The 26110-nt window shown below is 39.8% G+C and overlaps 1 protein-coding gene across 42 annotated transcripts in view; it reads left to right on the top strand.

The window, feature by feature from the left end:
• The first annotated feature begins 269 nt into the window (after nt 1–269).
• CLASP2 (cytoplasmic linker associated protein 2) overlaps nt 270–26110 on the top strand; it is a 143902-nt gene continuing 118061 nt past the window's right edge. For 40 of the 42 annotated variants that reach the window (XM_086846296.1, XM_086846258.1, XM_086846239.1 and 37 more), the window contains exons 1-3: nt 283–621; nt 12160–12238; nt 24456–24559. In XM_086846296.1, the coding sequence (XP_086702422.1) occupies nt 427–621; nt 12160–12238; nt 24456–24559 (378 nt within the window). In that variant the 5' untranslated portion in view covers nt 283–426. Of the gene's footprint in view, nt 622–12159; nt 12239–24455; nt 24560–26110 lie in introns of all 42 variants that reach the window. The other 2 variants (XM_086846318.1, XM_086846277.1) reach the window with 1 other exon arrangement.

Raw genomic sequence — 26110 nt, 5'->3', positions numbered from 1 at the left:
GGGGGCGGCAGCTCCTCCCGCGGGGACCCCCCGAGCCCGCAGCCGGGGTTCCTGCCAGCCCCTCCAGCCGCAGCGAACTCTATTTCCCGTTCCCCGGCGGGGGGAAGAGGAGGGGCGGCGGCGGGGAGCCCTGTCGGGATCCCTCGGGACGGCGCGGAGGCGGCTGGAAAGCCCTGAGCCAGGAGTAAGAGGCTCCCACCGAGCCCTGCGCAGCGCCGCGTTCCCTTCCCGCCGGGGGCTTCCCCCCGCGGGGCTGCGAGTGCGCATGGGGGCGGCGGGCGCGGAGCCGGGGCGGGGAGCGCCGGGAGCGGCTCCATGAGGGCGGCAGGCCTGTCCGCGCCCCCGCCGCCCGCCCTGCCCTGCCCGCGCTTCCGACCCTGAGGCCCTCGGCTCGCCTACGAAGAAACTTTTCCGCAGCGTCCGAAGATGGAGCCTGCCGGCATGGATTATTTCTGCGAGCAGGTACAGCAGAAGGACGTGGGCCGCAGGATGCAGGTCGGCCAGGAGCTGCTGGAGTACCTGGGCGACCCGGCGAGGTCTCCCGATCTGGAGCAGGACCAGCAGCGCCTTGACAAAGTGATCGACGAATTAACAGCCTGGGTCAACTCCAGTAATTTTAAGGTAAGGCTGCTCGGCGAGGCTCGGTACGGGAAGACCATGATTCATCATGGTAGGGAGGTACAGAGCCTCGGGTTACTTTTTAATCAGGTAAGAGCAGAAGTAAAACTATATTTGTGCCAGTTTTATCCCTCCCCGCGCAAAGGGGAATTCCGAAATTTTGGAAGGGTGGTTAATGTTTTATTGTTTCTATCCGTCAGTCCTGAAAGAAGCAATAATAGGAGTTTTGGTTTTGCTTTTATCATCGCCTAGCTGGTGTTTTGGTTTGGTTTTGGTTTGCGTTTGAGAGGGTTTTTTTTTTACGGCATAATGTTAAACCCACCCCACCCTCCCTGGCCCTGCAACTATAGTACACACTCGGGTTGTGTTTTTTACTTAGAAACGAGATAGGCGATGATTATTTTTCTTACTTTTTTCGCTCCCACTTCCATTCCGTGGTCTCTGTACTTGGGTGTAATGTTACGTGGGATTGCCATCGTTTTCTGCAGGCCGTAAAGAGTGCTGCTCCGCCGGATTTGTATCACGCTCTGTGTATTTTAGGCGATTTAAGGAATAATTGGCTTCTTGGGGGTTCCACTGTAAGTTTGAAGATGTTTATATCGTCTTTAGGTGACTTTCCCGTACCTGGGCAGTTCTGCAGTATCCTCACAGCGGCCCGATGATGACTCACGTTTCGCTTTTTCCTGTGTGTGTGTGTCTTTTAGACGTAGCCACGGGAAAAGCGCGGTCACTCCCTCGCTCGCTGTTAACACTTGCGAGTTGTTCTAACGTCGGTCAGCCGGTAAGGCGATTGACAGCGCAGTTTTAGTGCCGAGGACAATCGTGTTCGCGCTGGCGACTTTTTATTTTATTTTTAATTTTTTTTTTTTTCCTTTAATTTATTTGTTTTGGATTTTCTCCTCCCCGCCGTGCGTGTGCGCGGCGCGGCCGGGGCAGGTGCGCGCTGCCGCCGCCGGGGGGCGCTGCCGGCCCGGCCAGCTCCGCCCTGCCCTCCTGGCGTGATCGACTCGCTCTTCGGACCTTTAAACTCACTGCGGTTGTGAGTTGTTCTCGCTTTTTTATTCCTGTTTTCTGAGACACGGGAGAGGGGGCAGAGTAACCTCGAGGGGCAGTATGTTCCTGAAATGGATATGTATTTTTTTTTTCCCCCCTCAGTTGACATTAATCCGCCGGCGTTTGCACGTAGCAACTTCAGAGTTTGAGGTCTGAAAATAATAAAGGCTTAACTCCATTTGCGCACATGGTTTATTTATTTTGGAAGCATGTTTGTCAATAAAAGTCGGGTTAGCTTGAGAAAGTAGTGTGTGCTGGACAAATATAATTTATTTGCCTTTAAATTCATCATCTGAGGGCAGTTGTTGGTGATAAAATTGGTTTCTGCGAAACCTAGACAGGTCTTTAAAAATACTCTTTTTTGTGAAGAGGGCTAGCTACTTACTTAACAGGGTAATGTAAAAGTTTCTTCCTGCACTTGTAAATTAACATAATTAGGCATTAAAATTGTAAGTTCAGTTTTCAGGATGTATTTTTTCCACAGTGCAAGACATTTTGCTTTCTGTTGATGCAAAGTGACAGAACTCCTTAGCTGTTTGGACTGTAGGATAAATGAGAACTGTGCAGTGCTCTGCAAGCCCCTGTCACAGAAGGAAGATTTCCCTAGTCCAACCTCCCTGCTAAAGCAGGTTCACCTACAACAAGCAGGTCGCATGGAATCCCAGGTGGATTTTGAGTATCTCCAGAGGAGCCTCCACAGCCTCTGGGCAGCTTGTAAAGTCCTCTGGCACCCTCAAAGTAAAGGAAATTTTCCCCTTGTATTCAGATGAGACTTGTGTGTTTCAGTTTGAGCCTGTTGCCCTTACTTAATGGTTTGGTACCTCTGGGAAAGAGTCATGCAGAATGAGAGTATTACAAATTCTAAGAATTTTAAAGATAGCTTGCAAAATCATTAAAGTATTTTTGTTTACATCTTTTTTATGTCCACTTACTGGTGACTTTTTATTGTGTTTCAGAGCACATATGTTAGAGCATGGTGTTAGTCATGGGTCTGATCCCTGTAGGGAACATTACTTAAGAGCTGAGCTTGATGATTCTTGTGGGTCCCTTCTAGTTCTGAAGATTCTGTGATTATATGATTATATTAATGGCAACAGCACAAGATCTCGGGTGTTTTGCTCATTATTAGTTCCAGTGTTCCTGGCTGTGGTAGTTACTGCCAGCATGTGCTGCCTCAAAATGAAGATTAATAGGCTTGAAAAATTACATTGTGTTTTACTTACGTATTTTGTCTCATGCAAGCATAGACATTACACATTTAAATTTTGCATCCTATTTTGTTATTACATTCAGGCCCTGAACAATAGAAAGTAGTGAATAGACTTAGGTGTCTTCTCAAAAAAAACCCTAGTGATTCTTGGTTGCTGTATTATTTAACATATTGTTGGTCACCCTTTACTGAGAAATGGATACATAGACCACTTAAAAAATTTTGCTTATCGTCCTTCTTCTGTATCTTGCTAAAGGACTTGCAGGTCTCCGGATTCTCTCGCAGTTGACATGACTGGTGATATCACAAGCACTGATAATGGCTGGAGACTCAGAACTGCTGAGCTAGATGAATTGGAGATGCAAGTGGGGAATGCTGGAGGATGTTTTGTGGGGGTAGCATTATTTCTGCTCTTGGTGATGGCTGTGGATAGTAAGGGGATAACTAATGTGACTTGCCCTGAATGTGCGATATTTTTTATTCCCACTGAAAGCTCTGTTCTTGTATGCAGCGCACTCTGGTCACCATTCTGAAAGAGGAGATGCATGATCTGGGAGCTCTGGTCTAAACTCTTAAGCTGTGCCCGTGAAGAGAAAACTTTTTATATTATGCCACTATAGAAAGTTTTTGGCTCGTGTAACCCGAAGAGAAAGTCCCTGGAGAGTTAGCTTAGCAGGCTTGATGATGAGTGGGGGAAAAGAGAATAAGCGTTCAGTAAACAAGCTGGACTCAGTGATCTTAAAGACCTTTTCCTAAACAATTCTATAATACTAAATGGTGGCTAGTTATCAGCAAGGTTGAATTAACTCATCTCCAAAAGATTTTGGCCACATAAAACAGACAGCGCTTTTGCTGTTCTGAAGTTTGCAACTCTTTCTAGTTATTTAATAAACAACCTGACAATTCCAAACTGAGAGAGCAGATAGGAAAATTTCTGAGTTCATCTAACTCATTGAAGTGGAAAACACAATTACTAGCTTGAGTTACTGGTAAAACAAAAAGGTGGGATTAAGAATGTGTTGACTCATTGGCAGGTGGTTCAGAGTTGTAGTGGTTGCAGAACATAGGGGATGACCTAGAGAGAGATGAGTCAATGTTGAATTATGAGGACTTCAGTTTTGATGTCTATGCAGTGATAAATTGACTTACAAAGACTCTTGAAAGCTTTGCAACATCGAGGAGTACCCAGAAGATGTGCATAATTTAAACTTTTACTTTGTATCTCACTAGAATGAAAGAATTCTTCGCTGAACTGAAAATTGTTTGCTTGGTGATCTGGTTTATTTTGTATTGGTTGCATCTAATGTCTCTCCTTCTACAGTGCAGAGATTTGGCTTTTTGGGTGTATGTCAATGCCTGTCCTCTCTCCCTCAACTGTTTTCCCAAGGTTGTGAGGAATAGGAGTAGGTATGTTGAATGCAAAGTATTAAGAGTTAAGTGATAGAATTATTTTGCTGGTATTTGGTCTCAAACTGAAATATCTAGCAATCTCAGGAAATGGGAACAGTGCCGTTGTTTGTGCTGGCACTCTCAGGTGAACTTCAAACAGTAAATTAGTTACCCATTCTGAGGGTGGTACTACTGATAGATATTTGCTGGTGTTACTGGGTTAGCCTGAATCTTCATCTGTGTATACATGAGTTCTGTTTAACACACCTGTTGGCTCTCATACTCAGTAGTCACTTGAAATAATTACAAGATTATCTAACTGCAGTCTGGTGACTCAAACTGTTCTACGTCTGATCAAGTAATCTGGAAATCTGCTTTGAATTTCTGCTGAAGAGATGTGGGATGGGGAAATACTGTAAAATGTAAAGCTTTGCAAATGTACTCTTGACTGTTAGCATGTTGTGGAGTCTTTTAAGAACATTAAAATTGAACAATTACCCTCATTAAATCTATTTTTTGAGCAATAAAGACACTTTTTGGTTCTTTAAACAAATCACACCTGATCAGAACTAACAAAAACCTATGACTAAAATGATGGTAGTTTCTGAAGGTAATTTTGTATGAGAAGAATCATCAGGAATGTTTATGAGTACAAGTCACCTCTGGATTTCTTATCTTTGTGGTTAATATCTTAGCTTGTTTTATTCCTCAGCTGCAGTAGAAAAGTAATTAATAATCACTAGTTTTATGCCAGAGCAGCAGATTGTTTGCCATGGGAAAGAGAAAATCTGATTTCACTCTATCTCTTTCTTATAGTGTGGATAAACTTTCTTTTAGGCAAATCCTTGAAATTAAGTCTTATTAGATGCATAGAGCATCTTGAAGAATGAGATTTTTCTGAGGTTTGTCTTAATACCAAATACCAAAATATACTAAAATACCAGTAATGTTGATGTTGCATTCTTGTATTTCCTTGGTTTGGCAAGTATTTATTTTGGTTTGTCTTTAGTTCGACAAGAGGCCAGCAGGAGGAGCTTTCAGTTTCTAGAAGGGAAGGGAAGATCGGAACTGTAATTTTGCAAATAGGTAAAGACAAGTGGTTGGCATGCTTGTCTGAAGTATTTCCAAAGAGATGACAGCTGTTGAAACTTGGCTGACTGCATGTATGTGTGTGAGTGGAAGCTACATTTTAAAATTATCTGAAAATGAAGATACTGAGATCTGAAAAAAGAGAGTTCATAGACCAAAAATGTGAGGTCACACATTTGATTGCAAATAATTGAATGCACAAATGCGGGATGTGGGGAGTGTGATTGAGTAGCAGACCTTAGGAAGAAAATGTGTGGGTTGTTTTGGATCTGAAGTTGAACACAAGCCAACATATGCTACACAAAAGGCAAATGCCATAGTGAGTTGTAGGACTAACAATGCAGGACTGAGAACAGGAATAAAAGAGGACCCAGCTAAACCTTTATTTTTCAGTTACTATGTAGATCTCGGTATTTCCTTAGTCTTTGTTAGCAAACAGTGGTAATTTAAATGTCTTTGTTGAAGAAGAAATGAGTTCTTTGCTGCATTTCATTCTTGCTTTCTTTCTTCAAGTTTTGTTTGATCTTGGCTGTGTGGGAACTACTTTCTTTTTTCTATGTAATGAAAATGTGGTTTCACCTGTCCATTTATGAAGCCAGTTTCAGTTTTCCAACTCAATTATTTGATTCCTTCTTGAGTAATAATCACTATTTTTTCATGTATTATTTATGTTCTGCTCATGTTACATTAAGTCAACAATTGAATATTAGCCAAATAGTCAAGCAGGTCTCCTGAAGACAAGGGACACTTACAAAAAGTTTTTATTATTTTAATTAAAACTAATTTTGTCTGTTCTTTAATTGGGAATGGGGAATACGTAGTCTCAGAGTCTCAGGCATCTCCTCCAGAGGTGGAATGGACAGTTCTCTGTTGTTTTGCAGCTTCAATGTGTGTTATTCCACCTAACTGTACTCACTTGAAACAGCAGCTCTGCTGCTCATGTGACCAGGTGTTCTATTCTCACTGTCCTTCATGAGGCAATTAACTTTTTGTTAATGTTGAATTCATCTTCCAGTGTTTCAGCAAGCTGATTTGATTCCTGTTACAGGAGATTTAAGTCCACCACATCAAATATGTCTGGAGGTTGAGATGGATAACAGGACCGCCACTTTTAGCCTGCAGTTTGATTGACTTGGGTGTGGGTAGAGAACCTTTCCAAGCATTATGCAGTGTGTAAGAGGAGAGGTGCATCCTTCAGAGCAGAGCTGGCAGCAGTCAGGGCGGGTGAGCCGAGCGATTTTAGCAGCGCTGCTGATTCAAGCAGTTTGTGTCCCTGGCTGAGGAGTGGTGCTGGTGCGTCATGCCTGCATTGCTCTGATGGGAATGCCTGTGGGGCTGCACAGCTAACAGGCTCAGGGGGGAGATACGGCTGAGAAGATGATGCCTTCTCTTGTTCATCTCTTGGGCTGCTTTCCTCAAGTGGGCTGCTGTTCAGCTGCAGGAATGCTTCTCTTCCCACAGCAGAGGAGCTGGTGCAGAGGTGGGAGTGAGTAGCAGAGAATGGGGGTCACTGTATGCTTGATACAATTTAAATAAGAGGAAATGGGAAAGGAAATAAGAGACCTTGGGCACAAAAATAATTAAATTCTTTTGAAAGAACTGAGTCCTAAAATAAAGTGTTTCTTTGTTTTGCACCATCAATGTGCTTAGAAAGGCTTTCAGTGTCAATTTTCTTTGGGGGAAAAAAAGTTGATTTCTAATTATTTATTTGAAAGAGAAATGCCATACATTTCATTGTCTTCCCACTGAACCCTGCTTTTGAAGAGGCTCTGTTTTGCAACTTTTTCCAATGCAGCACATAAAGTTTTAGCCAGACAATCTCAAAAAAAAAAAAAAAAATAGCTTACAGTGTCAAGTGTGCTGCATCATATACTTCTGGGTTTTGCTCACAGTCCTTCGAACAGTATTTATGAAAAATGTATTACAATAGATAAGGGAAGAATGTTTAATGGACATGTGAGGCAAGCTGGAGATGCTCCTGTAATGGATCAAGCTGCAGGCAGTACAAAAATTTAAGAATACTGTTACCCACATAATACAAAACAGTTTGGAGATCATGAGAGATTTTGAAATAACAGAAGGTTGTAAACGAATCTTTTTCCCAGTGATCATTTTGAGTGTTACATCAATCTGTTCTTTAGAATTGGCTCAATGTTTCTTAATTAATGCAGGCAGACATGATAGGAAGCTAAAGTTCCCAACCTGGGGAAAGGGCATTAAAACTTTTTTTGCTTTTTTTTTTTTTTTAATAACCGCTAAAATTTTTGTGAGAGCACTACACTTGCTTATTCTGGCTGCAGTACAGGAGAGGTCAACATAACAGGGACATCCAAGAGTTGTGCCTCTTGGGAGGACCTGAAGAAACCAAGTCTTTTCAGTGCAGAAATACACTTGTCACTCTCTAGATAAATACTGGTGATTGATTCAGCAGTCCTCTGGTAGCATAGTTTCTTGCACTGCAGTGCTGAAACGTGTTGTGATTGGTCATCACAGGGGAATTGTGCGGGAGGTTATCAGAAGTTTGATAGTCTATACCCCTTTTGAGACAATGAGGTGGTAGCTCATAAGTAGTTTTAACAGTAGCAAAGATTGGATACTTAGGAGAATCTTATGGTTGTAAAACATCATTTTGAAGGCACTAGCCTTATTTTTTTAGGTAGAGGGGGCTCTGTATTTGCTAATGAGCTTGGATTCCAGTTGTTCAGCTTGAAGGCTTAGATACCAGCAACTCTGCCCTCTCCTTGCAATGTGATGTGATATACATTAAAAAGAAATCATATTGTTGAAATTGGAAGTGTGTCATTAGTGCCCTTGAAGGTGAAACAAGCAAGAGAATGGAAATAAGGCTTTATTGTCAGCTAAAATATCTGAAGTATAGATGATGTGTGTGGTAACAAACTGCAGCTGGGGCTGCAGTTTTGGCTTCTGTCAGCAGAGGCAGCTGTCCAGCTGTTGCTGAGTGGCAGGGAGAATGGAGTATGAAGATGACATAGCTGGGACTGAAGAACCACATGGGTTGAAGAAATGACCGAGGAAAATGGAAGTGTCCTTCTGCCAATGGGGCCACGGGCACGCTTAAGTATCCCTGCAAGCTTTTGAGTTAAAGGAGGGAATGGAATATGGGTAGATCCTGGCAGAATGAGGGAAGTGGATAGAATTGGGGTGGGAAACAGTAAATGGAGCAAGACGTATGGAGTAGGGGAGCAGAAGTATATCCTGAAAGATGAGTAGAGAGAACTAAGAATATGAAACTTGAAGAAGTGAAGCATAAAATACTGCATGAACATAAATATTTTTGTTTCACTTAGAGCTGCTTGCAGGGTTCTAGAGATTATGACAATTTAGAAAGTGTACCTTGGGTCTTGGCTGACAAAACTTTAAAAAAAACATCCCATGAAGTTTTTGCATCTGTCTTGTTCCAGCACTGCAGTGCTGGAACAATGCTTGCTCTTGCAGGGCGTAGTTGCTTGGCATGCTGTATCCTGTTTGTCAGTAATTGTTAGTGATACCACAGCTGTCCCCATGGTGACAGGAAGTCAAATGCCTTAACTTCATTCTTTGCAGTTTCAGACAGTGACCTCCATAATTCCCCCATTAGATTCTCATGGCTAGTTTACAGATCCCGATCTACAGAATCCGTATTTCCATGTACAGTTCAGAGATCCTACTACCAAATCCAAGGACATTTGTATTAAGGTCATTTGGCAACTTATGCAAGTAGAGATGTTTTTCTGGTAGTGTCCTGCTCCTAGCTGTCCACCACAGGATTGGGAAGTTACAGAATGAATTTCTGTAAATTAACCATGAAAATTAATGGTAAGCATGCATGGTTATCCAGGTATGGTTTGAAGAACAGTATTTCTTTTTCTATCAAAACACTTAGGTGCCTGGAAGTTGTCCACAGAAGTGCAGGGGCAGTGCAGGAAAGTGAGTGCAGAAGGAGAGCTGGAAAAGGAAGAAGCTGCAGAGCAAGAATAGGCTCAATTACTAATCACTGGTTCTATTTATAATCTATTTAGTTTTCTGGTTGGAACATCTTGATTTCACTGAAGAGTCTGGTCTTTTTTTATCCAGAACAGATAAAATATTTCTCAGTTGGTTTGGCAACTTTGTTGTGATCTGAGAAGTCAAGGATGGGCTTAATATTGGCTTGTTCAAGAATAGCAATTAACCAACTCCAGTTCAAATGAACATAATTTCTTTTCCCCTATGAACTTTAAAAGCACTTTAAATGCTTCAAACAATGGTGATCTGATGAATCAGTCTCAACATACAAAGGCTCTTTCTAGACAGCATGCAAAAGGCTTAATGAATGCAGAGTAAGAAACAAATCCATTGATTTTAATCCCAGAAGGCATTCATCCTTCATTGGAGCTGTTGGGGAAAGAGCGGTGATGCTGGTGAAAGGTTTTTCCTATTGATAGTGAAGGGCCTGTGTTGGCAAATGGTCTCACACAGTGTCTCAGTACTTGGAACCTTTTTGTTGCAGGTCTTCTGCAGAACCTCTAAGTTCTGCCTCAACTTACAGTTTCTTGTGTTGTTTTTTTTTTTTTTTCATGTGACCCCATATAAATTGAGGACTCTTTTCAAAGGTCTACTTGAATACTGCACAGATGATACCTACCAGGAGATGCTGAAGCTTAGAACATTGTGTATCAGAACAGAGAAATATTAAAACTGATTGAGAAAACCAATGGGTAATAGTTCATTTGCTGTCCTCTGTAGCTGTGTGGTTCAAGTGACTTGTTTTGTAATGTGGAATGAAAGCAAATTTTGTAGCTAGAGCAGTTTGCCATTACTTCAACTTGTGGCCACAGATTCTAACTCTCCAGTTATCCTGACTATTCATACCTGTTACATTTTCAAAGTTGCAGACCACAGAGGACTTTGTAAAGCTCATGCATGTTTGCTTTAAGTTTCTGAGTTGCTGTTCTTCACGAGGGTAGAAGTCTTCAAGACAGATTTTGCAAAGATAATCAAATGCGCAGAGAGGAGAGAGAATTTTTACAAAGTATCTTTACAGAAGGAAAGGCTCCTGTTTATGCAAAACACTTGCATGGAAAGGTACCTTAAAATTGTCAGTGCAAGTCTCAGATTTGTAGTCAGGAAACAGAAGCATTGGAAAACAATGTATCCAGAAGGAATTTCTTTATTTCAGACACTGGTTTTTAGATGGAATTTTTGACTATGGTTTCATATTGCTTGATAATCTGGAAAATAACATTGAAGGAAAAATCCCGCGAAAGGCCTTGACATTACCATGAAGGCTAATTTGTATATATATTTTTTGTCTAAGTAAGTTACTAGTTATAGTATTCTGTTTTCCTCATCTGAGGATAGAGTTACTTGTTAGCAATATAGTAATTTAAACTGGTGGTGCTGTCTACTTATATGTGCTATCCTTTGTTTCAGTATGTAATAAAATTGTGTCCAGGTAAGTTGTACTAACTGCAAACTAAGTTTTGTATCTCCTTTAAAAAAGAAGATCTGTTGTACTAATACTGAATTTATTAAAACCAGCTTCACTGTGCAGTTGCTTCTCATCCTAGGTTTTATGGGAACCTTATTTGTCTGGTTTCCTATGGAAACAAGGCTCATATGATGTTGTGTGCGTGGGCCATGTGTATCACATGCGTATCCAGTCAAATTTTTTTCTGGACTGCTGCCCAACTGTGACAGATAGGGATATTGAGGAACCAAAGGGGTCCAAAAAAATACAGATCCAAATTTTATGAAAATAAACAGCTAATCAAGGAGAGGATTTCTAGTCAGGAGTTCATGGGGAAAAATGTGCAGTGCATGTCTTACTAGGAAATTAAGTGGAGCAAAAGCTGTAAGGAACACCCAAGCTTGAGGAGGTTGTTCCTCTGACAAATGGTTGTTCCATTTGCACCTTCATGGGCAGCAGCAAATTGAGGTAACTACAAGTTGTGAAAATGCAGGTTCTGGTGTTCCTTATGAGCTATTGTAGGTAATACAGAACGAAGTCTTGGAGCAGTATGCAGGATAGTAAACAGCAAAAGAAGTGTCCTAACTTCCTAAAATAATTTAGTCTAACTGATAATTTCTATTTGCATTTTTGTTTCTATATTAGTGGATATTGTTGTCTCATCTAGCTTCTGTTCATGGATTCCTCAAATTGCTTTTATTTTCTTTTTTTTTTTTTTCTGTTTTTGTTTAGTTTTTATTTGTGGGGGTTTTTTTTGTTGTTCTGAGTTTAGTTGATTTTTGTTTTGGTTTAGTTTTTCTTGTTGTTTTTGTTTGGTTTGAGCAGGTTCTTTATTATTTTTTCTAGTGACAAAATGAAAAATTAAGCTTCCCTAGCTTAACAAGCAGGTGGATAAATGGTCTAGTCTGGGCCACTAGGGAAAGCAGAATTAGCTTCTCAGTTATTTTCTTTTGGGAGGTCGGAAAATGATGTAATGACCTTAGTGGATGAGCAGAGTGGCCAGAACTAAGCTCTTGGAGTAAGCTCTTAGCATCTGGGAAACCTTTAAACCATGTCTTTGTTTGGGTTTTGTAGTTGAAGATATTAAAGCATTGGATTCATTTTCTTCTGTTTTAAGACAAGAATTGAAAAATTGTCCCAGTATATATATAAAATAAATTTGATCCATTCCAAACGTATTCTGATAACTTTGTCTAGATAGGAACTTTGAGGGAATTATTAGCTCTTCAACTGAAACTTTAATTTATCTTTAATGTAGTTTTTCAGCATACTTGTCTAAGTTATTTGCAATATATTCTAGAAAATTCCTCATTGATCTGGTTTATAATATCTAATGCTTTTGTTTCAACAGGTAGCACTACTGGGATTAGATGTTTTAGGTGCCTTTGTTGACAGACTATCAGGACGCTTTAAACCCTATATAGGAACTGGTAAGTGAAATACAACTTCTTTTCTTAAGACCAAGCAGTAAAATACACTTCCCCCCACATCTTAGCAGCTGAAGTGGAACATGTTGAAAAATTCTTGAGCTAATTGTAATGTACTGGCTGGCATTTTTCTGGTGTTGGAATTGAAATAATTGTATAGTAGCATGTCAGTATTCATTTGTCACTGATTTCTTTGGTGGTGGTTGGGATATTTTTTAAAGGTTCCAGGAGTGCCTTTCCAGTAATTAGTTCCATGCTGTATGGCTGCTTACCACTCCTTGAGACAGTCATCTAAATTTACATTGAAACACAAGTATTATCTTTAACTTATGTTAAAGGTGGAAGGTTTTATTTGCAGATCACTTTAATCAGAGCTTTATGTCTGCTGAAGCCTGTAGTCTCAGAGGATTATGTGGTCCACCTCCTGTTAGATAACTCCACTCTAGCTTTTAGTAGTCTAAAGTTTTTATGGGTTGAAAGAGTACTGACTGTTATTCCTGTGTGAAATGTTTACTCAAATGAATTTCAGATTAACAGATCTACATGTGCTGGAGTATGAAACCATTTTTCTGGGAGGTACAAGCAAACTACACTAATCAACTCATTCTGATGCTGACTTTGAAAGGAGATAGTGATATTAGGATATTAACATTGGTGTCATTACACTGGTTGTTTTTAGCAGAAGTTTGTAGATAAAGTCCTTTTTCAAAATTTGCATGGGATAAGTTACATTGCGTTCCCTGATCCCTAGCTATCTCAAATTGTCTGTCAAAATTTTAAGCTTTCTCTTCTTTACATGTCTAGTTTTGTATTTAAGAACTTTGAAATAAAATTTCAAAGCTCAGGAATACAAAGTATAATTTATGACAAGCTGCTAATTAAATTAATTGAAAGCATATTTCAGTATTCTGTGGAACTACTGCAGTAGAGCGCTACAGAATTTAAATCTATTCTGTTGCAGAGAGTTTTTCTTTGGCTGGTTAATTTTGTATTGGAGCAGTGTAAGGGATTTGGGGGTATATTGTTCTATGCACATTATTGATTTCTGAATAGTCTCTGTAGTTACAAACACTGTTTTGCTCCAGAGTTTGGCTAAGTTCTGACTTTTATTTTAAGACTGTAAAACCCAAAAATTGCAGTAATGTTTGTAAAGGATGGTTGGGAAGCTTATTCAATTTTTCTAAGTAGGAACTATTTGAGAATACTTTGAAAATCCTGTTTTTGGTTTGGGCTTTTCTTGTCACAGTAGTTGAGTAGTTTGAGGAAATTGAAGATTTAAATTTCAGTAGTGTTTATATTAAAGAGCAGAAGAGAGTACTGGCACTGGGTGACTGTTGGACACACATGACACCTGAAGCTATATATTCTGAAAGTATTTTATAGTTAAGCTAAGTAGTAGTGCCTTCAACTGAAATTGGTACTCAGAGCATCTCCAGAGCCAAGACATCTAGAAAATGCAAGTTGCTGTTACTCGTGATCAACTTGTGTATAAACAAACCTAACAGTTGCTGAAGTCTTAGTTTCAGTAAAGGCAGAAAACAGTATTTTAGGTCACTTTTAAAAGGAGTGATATGAATTCTCAGCTGGTAACTCCCTCTCCAAGTTTCATAACAAGATCAGAGTAATTTTCGGGCTTTGTCAGCGAAGGAAAAATATAAAAACTTTATTGTAAGTGCCTGTAGTTTCTATAGTCCAGGGCTTAAGAGAGTAATTAAAAGCACATTGGTGAACCAGAAAACTGCTTCCGTCAAGAAAACTTAAAGAACCAGGAGTTTCCTAAATCATGTTCTGTTGACACTGCAGATTTGTCTCCTAGTGTAATCTGACTCCAGTAAGTCAGACCAAAGACTTGTATTTGACAGTGATTTGTTTGCAGATGCCTGAGAAGAAAGTAAGGACAGGAGAAACAGGCAGTGATAACCCCTTCATCAGTTGGAGTTGTCAGCAGTCTTGCAGGTTAGGGCCAGCTGAGGCACATGGCATCTTCCAAGTCTGCCCTGTTACTTGGTTTTCCTACAGCTTCATCTGTTCAGTTTCTGACCCACATAGATCTTTGGCTTTTGCAGTGTTCTGTACAAGTACTTTAGTATACACAACTCCTTTGCACTGGTTGCCTGAAAAACTCGGTGCTTGCTACATCTTGTGTTAGAGAGGTGAGCCAACATTTCTTACCTTCCTGACTGCCAGTTTCTATTTCCGGATCTCTGCCATGCCTGTCCTCTGCTATCTCTCCCCCTGGCCCAGCTCAGAGACACAATGGAGCTTGTGTATGACTGGTTCCCCTTTCAGTGCCTTTCTCTTGTGGTGCATTTTGAGTTGAGCAAGCCATATCTGTCATACCATACCAGAGAGGCAGCATATGTTCATAGCGGCATAATTGTATTTATGTCATCTGTTACTTTTGTAATTATTGATAATAGATTTCTTCATTGCATAGCTGCTTCCTGAAAATTGACCTAATGCATGCATGAGAGTGTCTACTGCAATAACCTGTTTCCTGTGCAGTGATGGTGGATTTGGGGCTCACTCTCAAGGCCAGTGTCTTTACTCCATGTCTTTATGATTAGGGCAAGACCCCTTCTTGAGAACTGTGTGCAAGTCCAAATGCACTCTGTTAGCAGAATTACCTTCTGTACAGCTGCTTGCACAGAGCTCTTGTGAGCAGGCTTGTGAGATATCACTTCCTTTTTTTATGTGACTTCCCAGGCATTTCCACAACCCATAGCGCTACGTGGGGTGGTTGTGACAGAAATGCAGCACCCAGTAGTTGGCCTTGTTGAACTTCATACAACCCGTACAACCCGTATCCATAGTTATACATTTGACAATAATCAAGTATTCTATGCAAACTGCCATTTTAGTTGGTTTGGTTTTTTTTGTAGCTTGGTTATGTCCGGTTAAGTGATTCTTTGATCTGAGTATTGTTAATGAAGTTGTATTGTTAATACAACCGTGTATTGCAGATGCTCAGTGTGTTCAGATGATATGAGGAGAAAACAAAAAACCTGTAATCAAGCTTGAAAATGTTGGGAAATTTGTAAGCAGAGTAGTTCAGCTAAGTAACAAGTTCTTAGAGCCCCACAAGCCCTCTTAGTAGTATTTTATATTATAAATTAAACTATACAAAATTTATTTGATTTTTTATTTCTTTTATAAATTTTGTTTATAAATGAAATTTATTTTTATTTTCTAATTTCTCTATTTTGGTTAAATAAACATGAGTATATTGATTTTTGAAGGCAAACAGAATTTTTCAAGGCAGTTCAATTATTACTTTGAAATACTCAAACTATAGTTAACTTCTCATTTATTGCACTAATCTATTTTAACTACTTCCATTTTCAAAAGAAACCAAGGATTCCACCATGACTATAGCGAAGGAAGATGGATGTAAAATACCTGCCTGCTTTGTTCTCTGCCTTTTTTCAAATACAATAAATCCTCTTTTCTAGGTGAAGTTTCAATTTTATAACTGTTTCTGCTCATAACACACCTGCAACCTTAAATGCATTTTTCTTCTAATAGAGTGTTACATTTTGGTGACCCTGAGATATTTGTATTTGTGATTCAGATCTCAGTAAATGATGGAAGTATAATAATATATTATCCAACAGCAACATGGGAAAACATATTCCGCCTTTCACACCCCATCCCCATTTAATTTCCTGTTCTGTTTTGATGTGGATAGATTTCCTTAAATGCAGGGAACAGCTAATGTCATTGAATATTCACCCCCTTAAGCATTAGAGCCTTCTGCTATGAAGTGAAAAACATGAATGCTTTACTATTCAGTAAATTTACTTCAGTCTTTGCAACCTACATATATGCTGTAAATTACATTTGGGCAAAATCAGTACAGCAGTTGTAGGGCATATATTTTTCACTATTTCAAAAAGCATGTTAGTGATCTTTGTATTGAAGTATAATGCCTGATAAGAGACTTAATTCAGTTTCCTAGGCAACCATCTAATGCTGCACTAGATTTCTTCTAAGGTGTTACCATTTTATGATTAACCACACTGAGCGTGCTCTGCAACTGGCATCAGCGTTTTGGGAGTCTAGACACACAAATTTGGAATCTTTCTTTTAGTACTTCCACTTAAGATCCTTGAAAAATACTTTGGAAGCAGTAAATACCAGGGTATGTGTTCTTTCATAAGACTACATGTCTCTATTCTGGGAAAAATAAAGCAGTGTTTGAGTGTTAGGTCGTTTGGTATTTAAAACGGCTGCTTGTTCTGTGATTAAGAGAGATGTTACATAAAAGTACATAATTACTGTATCACAGTCTCTTTCCCAGGTGATCACATTAATTATTAAAATGATAGTATATATCCAAAATAAAAGAGACTATTAGAATTATGGGCATATGTGTCTGGATGATAGGATTTCTGGGAAAAGTGTCTACTCATACTTTTCTAAAACAAGTAAATATAACTTGGCCCACTTGTTAATGTCAAAAGGAAAAGAAAGGATTCAGTAGTGGTATACAGAACCTTTTTCAGTTTTACTGTGTTGTATTATACCATGACATATTTTTCTGCAGATATTGAACTTTCCATTAGTCTGTTATATAACTATATTGATATGAGCTTTTACATACAACCCTACAAGGTGTTGCAAAATATTTTACTTCCCTGAAAATTAAAGGAAATGTAGTTGACAGTTAAAATGACCAAACACAGATAGGTTATATTTTCATATGTACATATATGTATAAATCTCAACAGGGATACGCATTTTACACACAAAAACTCCATATATAAATGTGTTTATCTGTTTAATAGCAGTTTTAAGTTCATCTTACTGTGAAAGAGAGACCACTGGGCAAAAATAGTTTTGGAAGATGGTTGTAGCGCCACATGCTAACATGTGAAACAAATTTGAAGTGTAAATTTTTCAGCAGGTAGCTTCAAGAAGTATTGAAAGAGCATTTAAATTAATGTCCTCAGACTAATTTAAATGTTCTATCAAATTTATTGTTGTAATGAAGTAATTGTTGTAATGCAAGTGTGGCTGCTCGTGTCCTGGATGGGTGCACTCTTCACTGGCTTCAAAGCTGGCTGGATGGCTGAGCCCAGAGGTTGTGGATGGTCACTGGAGTTAAATCTAATTGGTGACTGGTGGCAAGTTGTATTCCCCAGGACTCAGCACTGGGGGCTGGTTCTCTTTATTGTTTTTACCCATTATTTGGGCAAGGGAATGGAAGGCACGCTCAGACAGTTTGAAGATCAGACCAAGCTGGGCAGGTGTGTTGATCTGCTGGAGGGTGGGAGGGCTCTGTGGAGGGATCAGTACTGGCTGGAGCCATGGGTTGATGCCAAATGTATGGGGGTCAACAAAGCCAGAAGCTGGGTCCTGCACTTGAGTCCCAACAACCCCAGGCAGCGCTACAGGAAAAGCACCTGGGTGTGCTGTGTGCCGTGAGGCTGCACATGAGCCAGCTGTGCCCAGCTGGCCACAAAGGCAAATAACATCCTGTCCTGGATCAGCAATATTGTGACCAGCAGGAGCAGGGCAGTGATCGACCCCCTGTACCCAGCACTGGTGAAGCTGCACCTCAAATCTTGTGCTCAGTTTTGGACCCTTCACTGCTAGAAGGACCTTGAGGTGCTGGAGTGTGTCCAGAGAAGGGCAGTGGAGCTGGGAAAGGATCTGGAGCACAAGTCTGATGAGGAGCAGCTGTGGATTATGTAGCCTGAAGAAAAGGAGGCTCAGCGTGACCTTACTGCTCTCTACAACTCCATGAAAGGAGGCTGTAGCAAGGTGGAAGTCAGTCCCTTCTCCCAAGGAGTAAAGGATAGGAGAAGAAGAAATGGCCTCGAGCTGTGCCAGGGGAGATTTAGATAGGATATTAAGAAAAATGTTTTCATTGAAAATTGTCAAGCACTGTCAATTGTAACTGCCCAGGGAAGAGGGTGAGTCCCCATCCCTGGAAGTATTAGAAAGTTGTGACATGTGACACTGAGGGACGTGGTTTAGTAGTGCTGGGTTAGTGGTTGGTCTTGATGATCTTAAAGGGGTTCTGACCAAAATGGTTCTGCTACCTGATGTGTTTTAAAGCAGTTGTAAGGATTTGTAACATACATTAACTTTTTGAGTGAGTCTGGGTTAAAAAACAGTTGGTCCAAGAATTTGGAAATACTTGTTTGAGGAAGTCAGCATTTAGTAAGTGACATCTATGTTGTAAGTTTTTGCTTTTTCTCTTAATGATTGAATCTTTCGGATGGAAAAGACTCAAATGTGTAGCTTATTCAAGCTGTGACTCTTTAATAAGTGGTTTTAATGTGGTATGGAGAAATGCTTTGAAAATCTATGAAATCCGTGAAAACCAAGAACTTTATTAGCGTGAACTACCATGGGTATGTTGCATGTAGAAAAATGTTGGATCTTTAGGTGTTAAGGCTTGAGTGAATTTTATTCTCATTTTTCATTTCTGTTAATTTAATTGAAATGTTGAGACTAATGGTACCTTCTGCTGAGGATTTAAGATTAAAAATGCTTGCAGAACAACTAAACATAAAACTTGGAATAATTAGGTTGGAAGAGACCTTCAAAATTATCTGTTCTATGTCTTGTCTTAAAAAAATGGCCAAGCTATGGTGTTAGAGAAAACTTGGAAATTAACTCAAGAAACTGAGTTGCTCAGATAAAGTAAAGCAGGCTTTTCTATTTATGTGAAAGATGTCTTGTTGCATCTAAATGCAAGTCAGGTGTTTTGTCTGATACTGCCTTTTCATTTTATAGCTTACTGACCTCAGGAAAAGCTGTGTTGGATTGTTGTAGGATTTTCTTAAACAATAAAATGTTGTTTCGTATTTTTTTTCCTTTTTTGAAAAGGCCTTTAGAGGACAGTCCATTTTTTGTTGGTTTTTTTTTTTTCATAATAGATGCTTTTGTCTTTTCAAATGTGACAATAATACTAACTTCCTGCAACACCTCAGAAAATGCTTAGATTTTCTTTGGTTTCCTCTATAGTTAATGGTCACAACTAAAGGTCATAACTGATTAAAGCTGCAACTTCTTTCATCTTTGTGTGATTAGAGTCTCTGAAGTTTCAGTTAAAAAAAAAAAAAAAAATAAAAATCTATGCAGGCTTTTAGTTTTTTTTGGTTTGGTGGTGTTTTTTGTCCTGGCTAGCTAGTGCTAGAGTTTATTAGCAGTGGGAATTCATTTTACCTGAAGTGATCCATGCTTGAGTGATAGGCTGTGATTTAGAATACCATCTGCTTGCTGTCCGTGGGCACTTCAGTGACACCTAGAAATACAGTGCTTTTAACTCAGAGTAGGGAAAACCTAGCCTGCTTTGCTTTCTGCTTGATTCTAATTATTCTGGTTCTGTAAAAAACCTGTCCTAGAGCTTAAAAAATTTCAGAAGGTGACATGAACATTTGTTCACAGTCTTCTAGTTTTCTTTCAGGTTTAATATATTTCTTGAAATTCTTTGGCCTTTAAAACTGTTCTCATGTTCCTGAGACTGACGCCTTGATAGGCTCATGGATAGATCATGTAAACAAAAAAGCATTTATTTTTTCATCTCTGCTATCGCTGATGAACTCTATGTGTCATTATGCCCACTAATGCTCTTCTTAATTAGCTTCTGGAGAGACCCCAAGAAGCACATTAATGTCTGAAATTGCTTTTGATTAAACTGGCCTGGACTTTAAGTTGAGGAGGGGAGCACTGAGGCCCTCTCTGAGAGCCTGCTTATGATTCTTTGCTTAGAAGTAGCCCCTTGACCACATGGATCTGTCAGACTGGCCCTGTAGGAGCCCCTGTGGGACGCCTTTCTCTCCTGTGCATTCTGCACAGAACAGAAACTGCCCTAATTGCAGAGGCAGCTCTTTCCCTCCCTCCTTTCTATTGACAGCTGTTCAATGCTGCTGCCTGAGCTGGCAAGGTTTCTGAGGAATGAAGATATTGCTGCCTAGGTTTAATCCCTTTCTGTCCTCAAAGACTTCAGTAACAGAATTTTTGCCAACACTGATTATAATGTTTCCTCAGTAAAGATTCTTTTTTGCTTAATGCTTTTTTTTCAGTCTGCAGTAGTGGAACATCTATAGTTGGTTCATAGAATTAGGTAGACCTGAGACTTAAAATGACTACAGGTAAACAAAGAGCAGCAGGTGTAAGTGGTCAGAAGAGAAGAAAAAACAACAATATGAACTGAAAAGCTCCAGAAGGAACTTTTGTTAAATTGTAAGAGAAGGAAATTGTTTGTGCTACATATAGCTTTCTTTGCTGCAGGGGTCATATTGTTAAACTGTTCAAGTTTTTAAAAGTGCGTTGTGTGCCATTCTAGGCAATTTCTGTTTTTTACTTGTTTTGTCATCTTCAGTCCTGGTAGAAGCAATAAATATTTCATCTCTGAGGCTGTGCTTTGACTCTGAAGGCTGGTTTTGGCCTTAACTCACTGCTGTCTGATGCATCTACTGTCTCAAATGGTGGTGATAAAATTATTCAGTGAATATGGAGAAATGAAAATTTATTCAGATTTAATGAGATAAGAGAAGGTAGGCAATGGAATAAGAAACTGATGGGATAATAACCTCTGTTGTGGATATAGCAGAAAGGAAAAAGGCATAAATAGCAGCTCAGATGTAAATGCACAGCATCATCAGCCAGTCAAAGGGGGTGATTGTCCCACTCTGCTCTGCACTGGGGTGGCCTCACCTTAAGTACTGAGTGCAGTTTGTGGCACCAGAACATAAAAAAGACATTAAGGCATTAGAGAGTGTCCAAAGGAGGCCAACAAGGATGGTGAAGGGTCTGGAGAGGAAGCTGTGTGGGGAGTGACTGAGGTCACTTGGTCTGTTCAGCCTGGCGGAGACTGAGGGGAGACCTCACTGCAGTTACAACTTCCTTGTGAGGAAAGAGGAGGGGCAGGCACTGATCTCTGCTCTGTGGTGAACAGCTACAGGACCTGAGGGAATGGCCTGAAGTTGGGCTAGGAGCAGTTTAGGTTGGGTATCATGAAAAGGTTCTTCCCCAAAGGGTGGTTGGGCACTGGAACAGGCTCCCCAGGGAAGTGGTCACAGCACCAGCCTGACAGAGTCCAGGAAGTGTTTGGACAATGCTCTCAGGAACATGGTGTGATTCTTGGGGTGTCCTGTGCAGGGCCAGGAGTCAGACTTAATGATCCTCATGGATCCCTTCCAACTCGGAATATTCTATGATTCTCTAAAATAACAAATCCGATTGACATAGAGCTGCTAGAATTAATGTCTGCTGTGGAACATTTTTGCTTACACTTTTAGGTTTTCTTCAGTAATCAAAACCTGTAAAATTGTGGTATAACAATGTGGAAGTCTTAACAGGAAAACCTCAGGAGTGGCTGGAAGTGGTAAGAAGCTTTGACAGCATGCTAAAATATGGCAAAAAGGCAAGTTAAATGGAATACATTGCTTCACAAAAAATAAACAACAGCTGCAAAAGGAATCACTCTCCTAAATTTAGTGTAGTTTTTCTCAGCATATCAGCAGGAATAAATAACAGAAAGATGTCATTTGTTATTAGGTTTTCCAAAATGCATTTGAAATAATTGAAGAATCTAGGAAACAGAAGATTGGTAAGGCTAATATAAAACAGTAGGAATATGTGAGTCCAGGCTTGTTAGGAGGCTGCCACATTGAATACAGCCTTCATGTATGGTCCTACTTCTCCTTTGTCACCCTTCTTTTAATTCTGACATCTCTTTGAGACTGAGTTTGCAAGCTGATGCCAGATACAACCAAATGCATGTATTTGCATTGCAGTATAAAGAGGGACACTAATTCGATAATTCTGGCAAGAAAGCTTGTGCATCTTAAAGGAAAAGTAGCAGCCAAAGTGATGTTCAGTTTTGAAACTTGATCAATAGGAAACCCAACTTCCAATGCTTTCCTGTTGGAGTTTATCTGACAGAAAAGATGAACAGCCACACTGAAAACCAGCTGGTGGTTGCCAGCATTCGACAGCCTAATTTAATTTGTCTTGTGCAAACAGAATGTATCATGCCTTATATGGGGTCTTACAGAAGCTTGAATTTTAAGGGGAAAAAGCCAAGCCTGCAGCCATTTGGGCCCTTTAACAGCTCCCACAGTGTGTTGTCCCTCTGTCAGAGCTCCAGGAGTGACAAAAGCTGGTGTGTTCAGTAGCTTCACACACCAAAATCTGCAGGCTGTGTCATAGCTTAGTTTAACTCGGTGACCTCATCTCTGGTCAGCAGCTTTAGTAGCTGCTCTCTGTGCTTGCCTTGGTGATTTGGGCAGAGCCCTGGTATCTCCAGCTCCGTCAAATGACTCAGAGTGCTAATTAGTCACAAAGGAGCTGTGTTCCTGCAGGACTGGCACTGGCTGTGTTTGTTTCCTTCTCTGTAAAGCTAGAATTGCCTTCAGCTGCCCAGCAGTCAGGTCAGTGTAGAGACATCACTAATAGTGTAAGGCATGGGGACAAGGTCAGTTCAGAAGTGCTGAAAATGGACATGAAAGCTACTGTTGGCAAGAAAAATGTAATGAGTAGGTGTATGAGTGGTTGGAAGTTCATGGGAGTGGTCAACTGTGTACTCCCAAAAATAACTTCTTAAGTTCTGGATTTTTTTTTCTCTGTTCACAAAGTGGAAAAAAAACCCAAAACCAAACCCAACCACCAAACAAAACCGTAAGACCCCTTAAAAACCCAAACCATAAAGACAAAGTCCCACACTATCAAAACAACAGCAATCCAACCCAAACAAAAAGCCCCCCAGACTCTTCAAACGGTAAAATGAAAGTAGCTGTACTAATTTCTTCAGGGGAGAAAGGGTAGAGATGATAGCTGTAAAACACAAAACTTTGATAATGGTGACTGAAGATGTTAGTGGACTGTTCAGAATCAGTAGAATTAAATACTCACATTAGGACACTAAGAAAGCCTTCAGATATTGCAGGAAGGGAAATTCAAACTTGAGCAGTGTATTCAATTCCAAGTTGAGCAGTCAGTAACAATTATGGTACAGAAAGGGTTGCTGTTTTTAATGTAGGAACAGGAGATTCAGGAAGCCTCCTCAGAATGTATGATCTGTTCCCTTTATTTTGCTAGCAGATTTGTTGTTCGGTTATTACTACAAAATCATTAACTACTGATAAAATTACCTCAGATCTGCCTTTCAAACAATACCCAAATGCAGTTACTTCTTTTGTGAGTAGAAATTCTTTAGCAGTCTGAGGTAAGGCAGCAACTGTAAAATACTGTCAGGTGTTCAATGGTGTAGTACCAAATGTAACAAAAAGTTATTTTAGCTGTAAAGATAAATTTTTTACTTGGAATATCTTAAATCACCATCCCATGAGGGATGACATCTCCACCAATTCCACCAACTCCATGAGTTGTGCTTCCTTGAAGGAAGGCAGCACACTCTGTGTCATCACCCCTCATTTGGGAGAAGTGGTACTGAAAGCACTTGGGGGAAGAATCTCACCAAGAGTGGGGCCCAGATGGAGGACTAGGAACCAGTACGGCAGTGTGTCTTGCACAACATGGAGCTGGTGACGTGTTCATTGGGATGTCTTTCCTAATGTCATAGCATTCATTTATCTGATATAATTATAAACTTCTGTCTGGAAATGCAAGCAAAAATAATTGGCAAGTCCTTTGATTTTGATTTTTACTTATTTTTAGGGTGGGAAAATCATCAGCTGTCATTCAATTTTACTTAAATATTATTTGAGGATGCTTGTTTTAACGTAGTAATTTTTAACAATGCTTTTACTGAAGTAAGGCTGGGTTTCCAGAAGATTCAATGTGTGAATAAAGGGATTTAAAACTTTCTATTTCCTTACAATAAACAGCAAAGTCTCGCTGATTTTAAGGTAACCGTATATTTCTATTCCAATTATTTGCCACTCATCACGCCTAGCATTATTTTTTAGAAAAGCCAGACATTCTGAAGCTAACTGGAAGACTTTTTGAAGATGAAATCAAAGTCATTCACACAGTTTTGAAGATGGGAAGCTTGCTTTCTTTTTAACCTGTTGAAAGTTACCGTTTTCTTCCATTTCAGCCTTATGCATTTGTTGTTAGTCTTATAAAATCTCAGACATGCACTTGAGACTTCAAAATATTGTGGCCTACTTAAATTCAGCTTTTATTTTTGAATGACATGTATATTATATCTGTTTCAGAAAATAGCTTTAAGCATTAGAAAATCTCCATTGAGTGCTTAATCTTTTTTACTTTCTCTTTTTTTCCCCCTCTCCTGTAGTTCTCCTGCCTTTGATAGATCGTATGGGAGATGCCAAAGACCAAGTGCGAGAGCAAGCACAGAATCTTATATTGAAATTGATGTGTGAAGCAGCACCACCCATGGTATGATTGCTTAATGCAGATTCAGATGGAGGCCTCCAGTGAGCTTATGACTTTTGTATGAACTTTGAACACATCACAATATTATGGTGACTGTTAATGGTGTAAATGTTAAAGATACTCTTAATGGATTGACAGTGATGTATTATTCAGCTGAACATAAAAATCTTGGCACAGTGTGATTGGGCATATCTTGCATATCACAGCTAAAATCTGAGTAGATGTTTTTATGCCATGTGACAGGGCTTTATTAATTATAGCATGTTTGAAGCATCTTCTTGGTTTGGACAATGGGAATAAATGAGTTTAATTAGCTCCAAATTTATTTAAAATTAGATTTGTACTTGAACATGTAGGACTAGTCCTTCAGTTAAGGTGCACATTTTCTAACTTAGGAGAATCTGGCTTTCTAGCTGTATGACAGCGATACTCTGTGAACCGTGGACAAACTCATTTGAGGATAAAATGCCCTCTGGCTTGTCATTTTTGGTTGTAAGGAGGCTTGCTTAACTCAACCTTCAGTTCTAAGCATTATGTGACTTCTGAGTGCTTAATCTTATATCTCAACTCCAAGTCTAAAAAATGGAGGACTGTTTAACAAGATTATATTCTTGAATAGTGATGTTATTTGGAAGAGCCTGGATGTGAGTAGGAACTTGATGTTTGAGTTTTTAGCTCCTGTGGAAAATCTGTTTCTGAGTTCTAATTCTAGAGGTTAATAGGGAAAAAGATGGGGTTTTGTATGTGCTAATTCCTGGCTTTGTTCATTCATAGATACAAGTTTGAATGTTTGTGTGCAGTGAATAAGACGTTGTGGACTTGATCTGGAATGAGAAAATTATTGTCAGTTGCTTTGTTTACCCGGTAAAACATGTAGCATGCTAGGCTATTATAGAAGGTGTTTATCTCTCTTTGGCTACAGGTCTGATTGGGATTTAGGCATCAGGATTTAGTAATACCATCCACAAAGATGTGCCTTTATCCATTCACAAGCTGCAGAGTCAGTCATATTCATTGACCAAGAGACATGGCAGTATTTTTTTGTGTCAAAGTGCCAGTAGTTCATAAATTACATGTTACTGTCCCCAAGATGCTTCCAAGTACCTGGCATACAGACCAGAACCTCTATAGCAACAGCATTTGGACAAGTGCAGAGCAGAGCACCTTGGAGATACCTTCATTTGGACAGTTGCTGATAAAGAAATTGTTGGTGGTTGCTTTGTGCTAAGCCCTTGTCAGAAAAGCTGTACATTGTTGGTCCATCTTTGTTTATGCAGAGTTGTTAGGCTGTACACAGAGGTGATGGAAGGAAGTTTCCATCCCCTGTGAAGATAACTCTGTGTCAGAAGGCATACGAGGTTTGTGGAAGGAAGAGCATGTGTGTGTAAGACAAGGTACGGCTCTCCTGGTAATTTCCCCAGGGTGGGAGAAGCCTGGCTTTGGTTGTCTGCTCTCAGGAGAGCTTATGGGTCATTACAACTTTGGATGAAAAGCATCAATGATCTTCACAGCAGGGACCAAAACAGAGAAGCCTTCCCTGTGCCTCCAACACTG

This window comes from Cyanistes caeruleus, chromosome 1 (assembly GCF_971803275.1).
Source record: "Cyanistes caeruleus chromosome 1, bCyaCae1.hap1.1, whole genome shotgun sequence".
Classification (NCBI taxonomy): Eukaryota; Metazoa; Chordata; class Aves; order Passeriformes; family Paridae; genus Cyanistes; species Cyanistes caeruleus.
The sequence above is the reverse complement of the archived record's forward strand: the minus strand, read 5'-3'. Positions and strand labels throughout refer to the sequence as shown.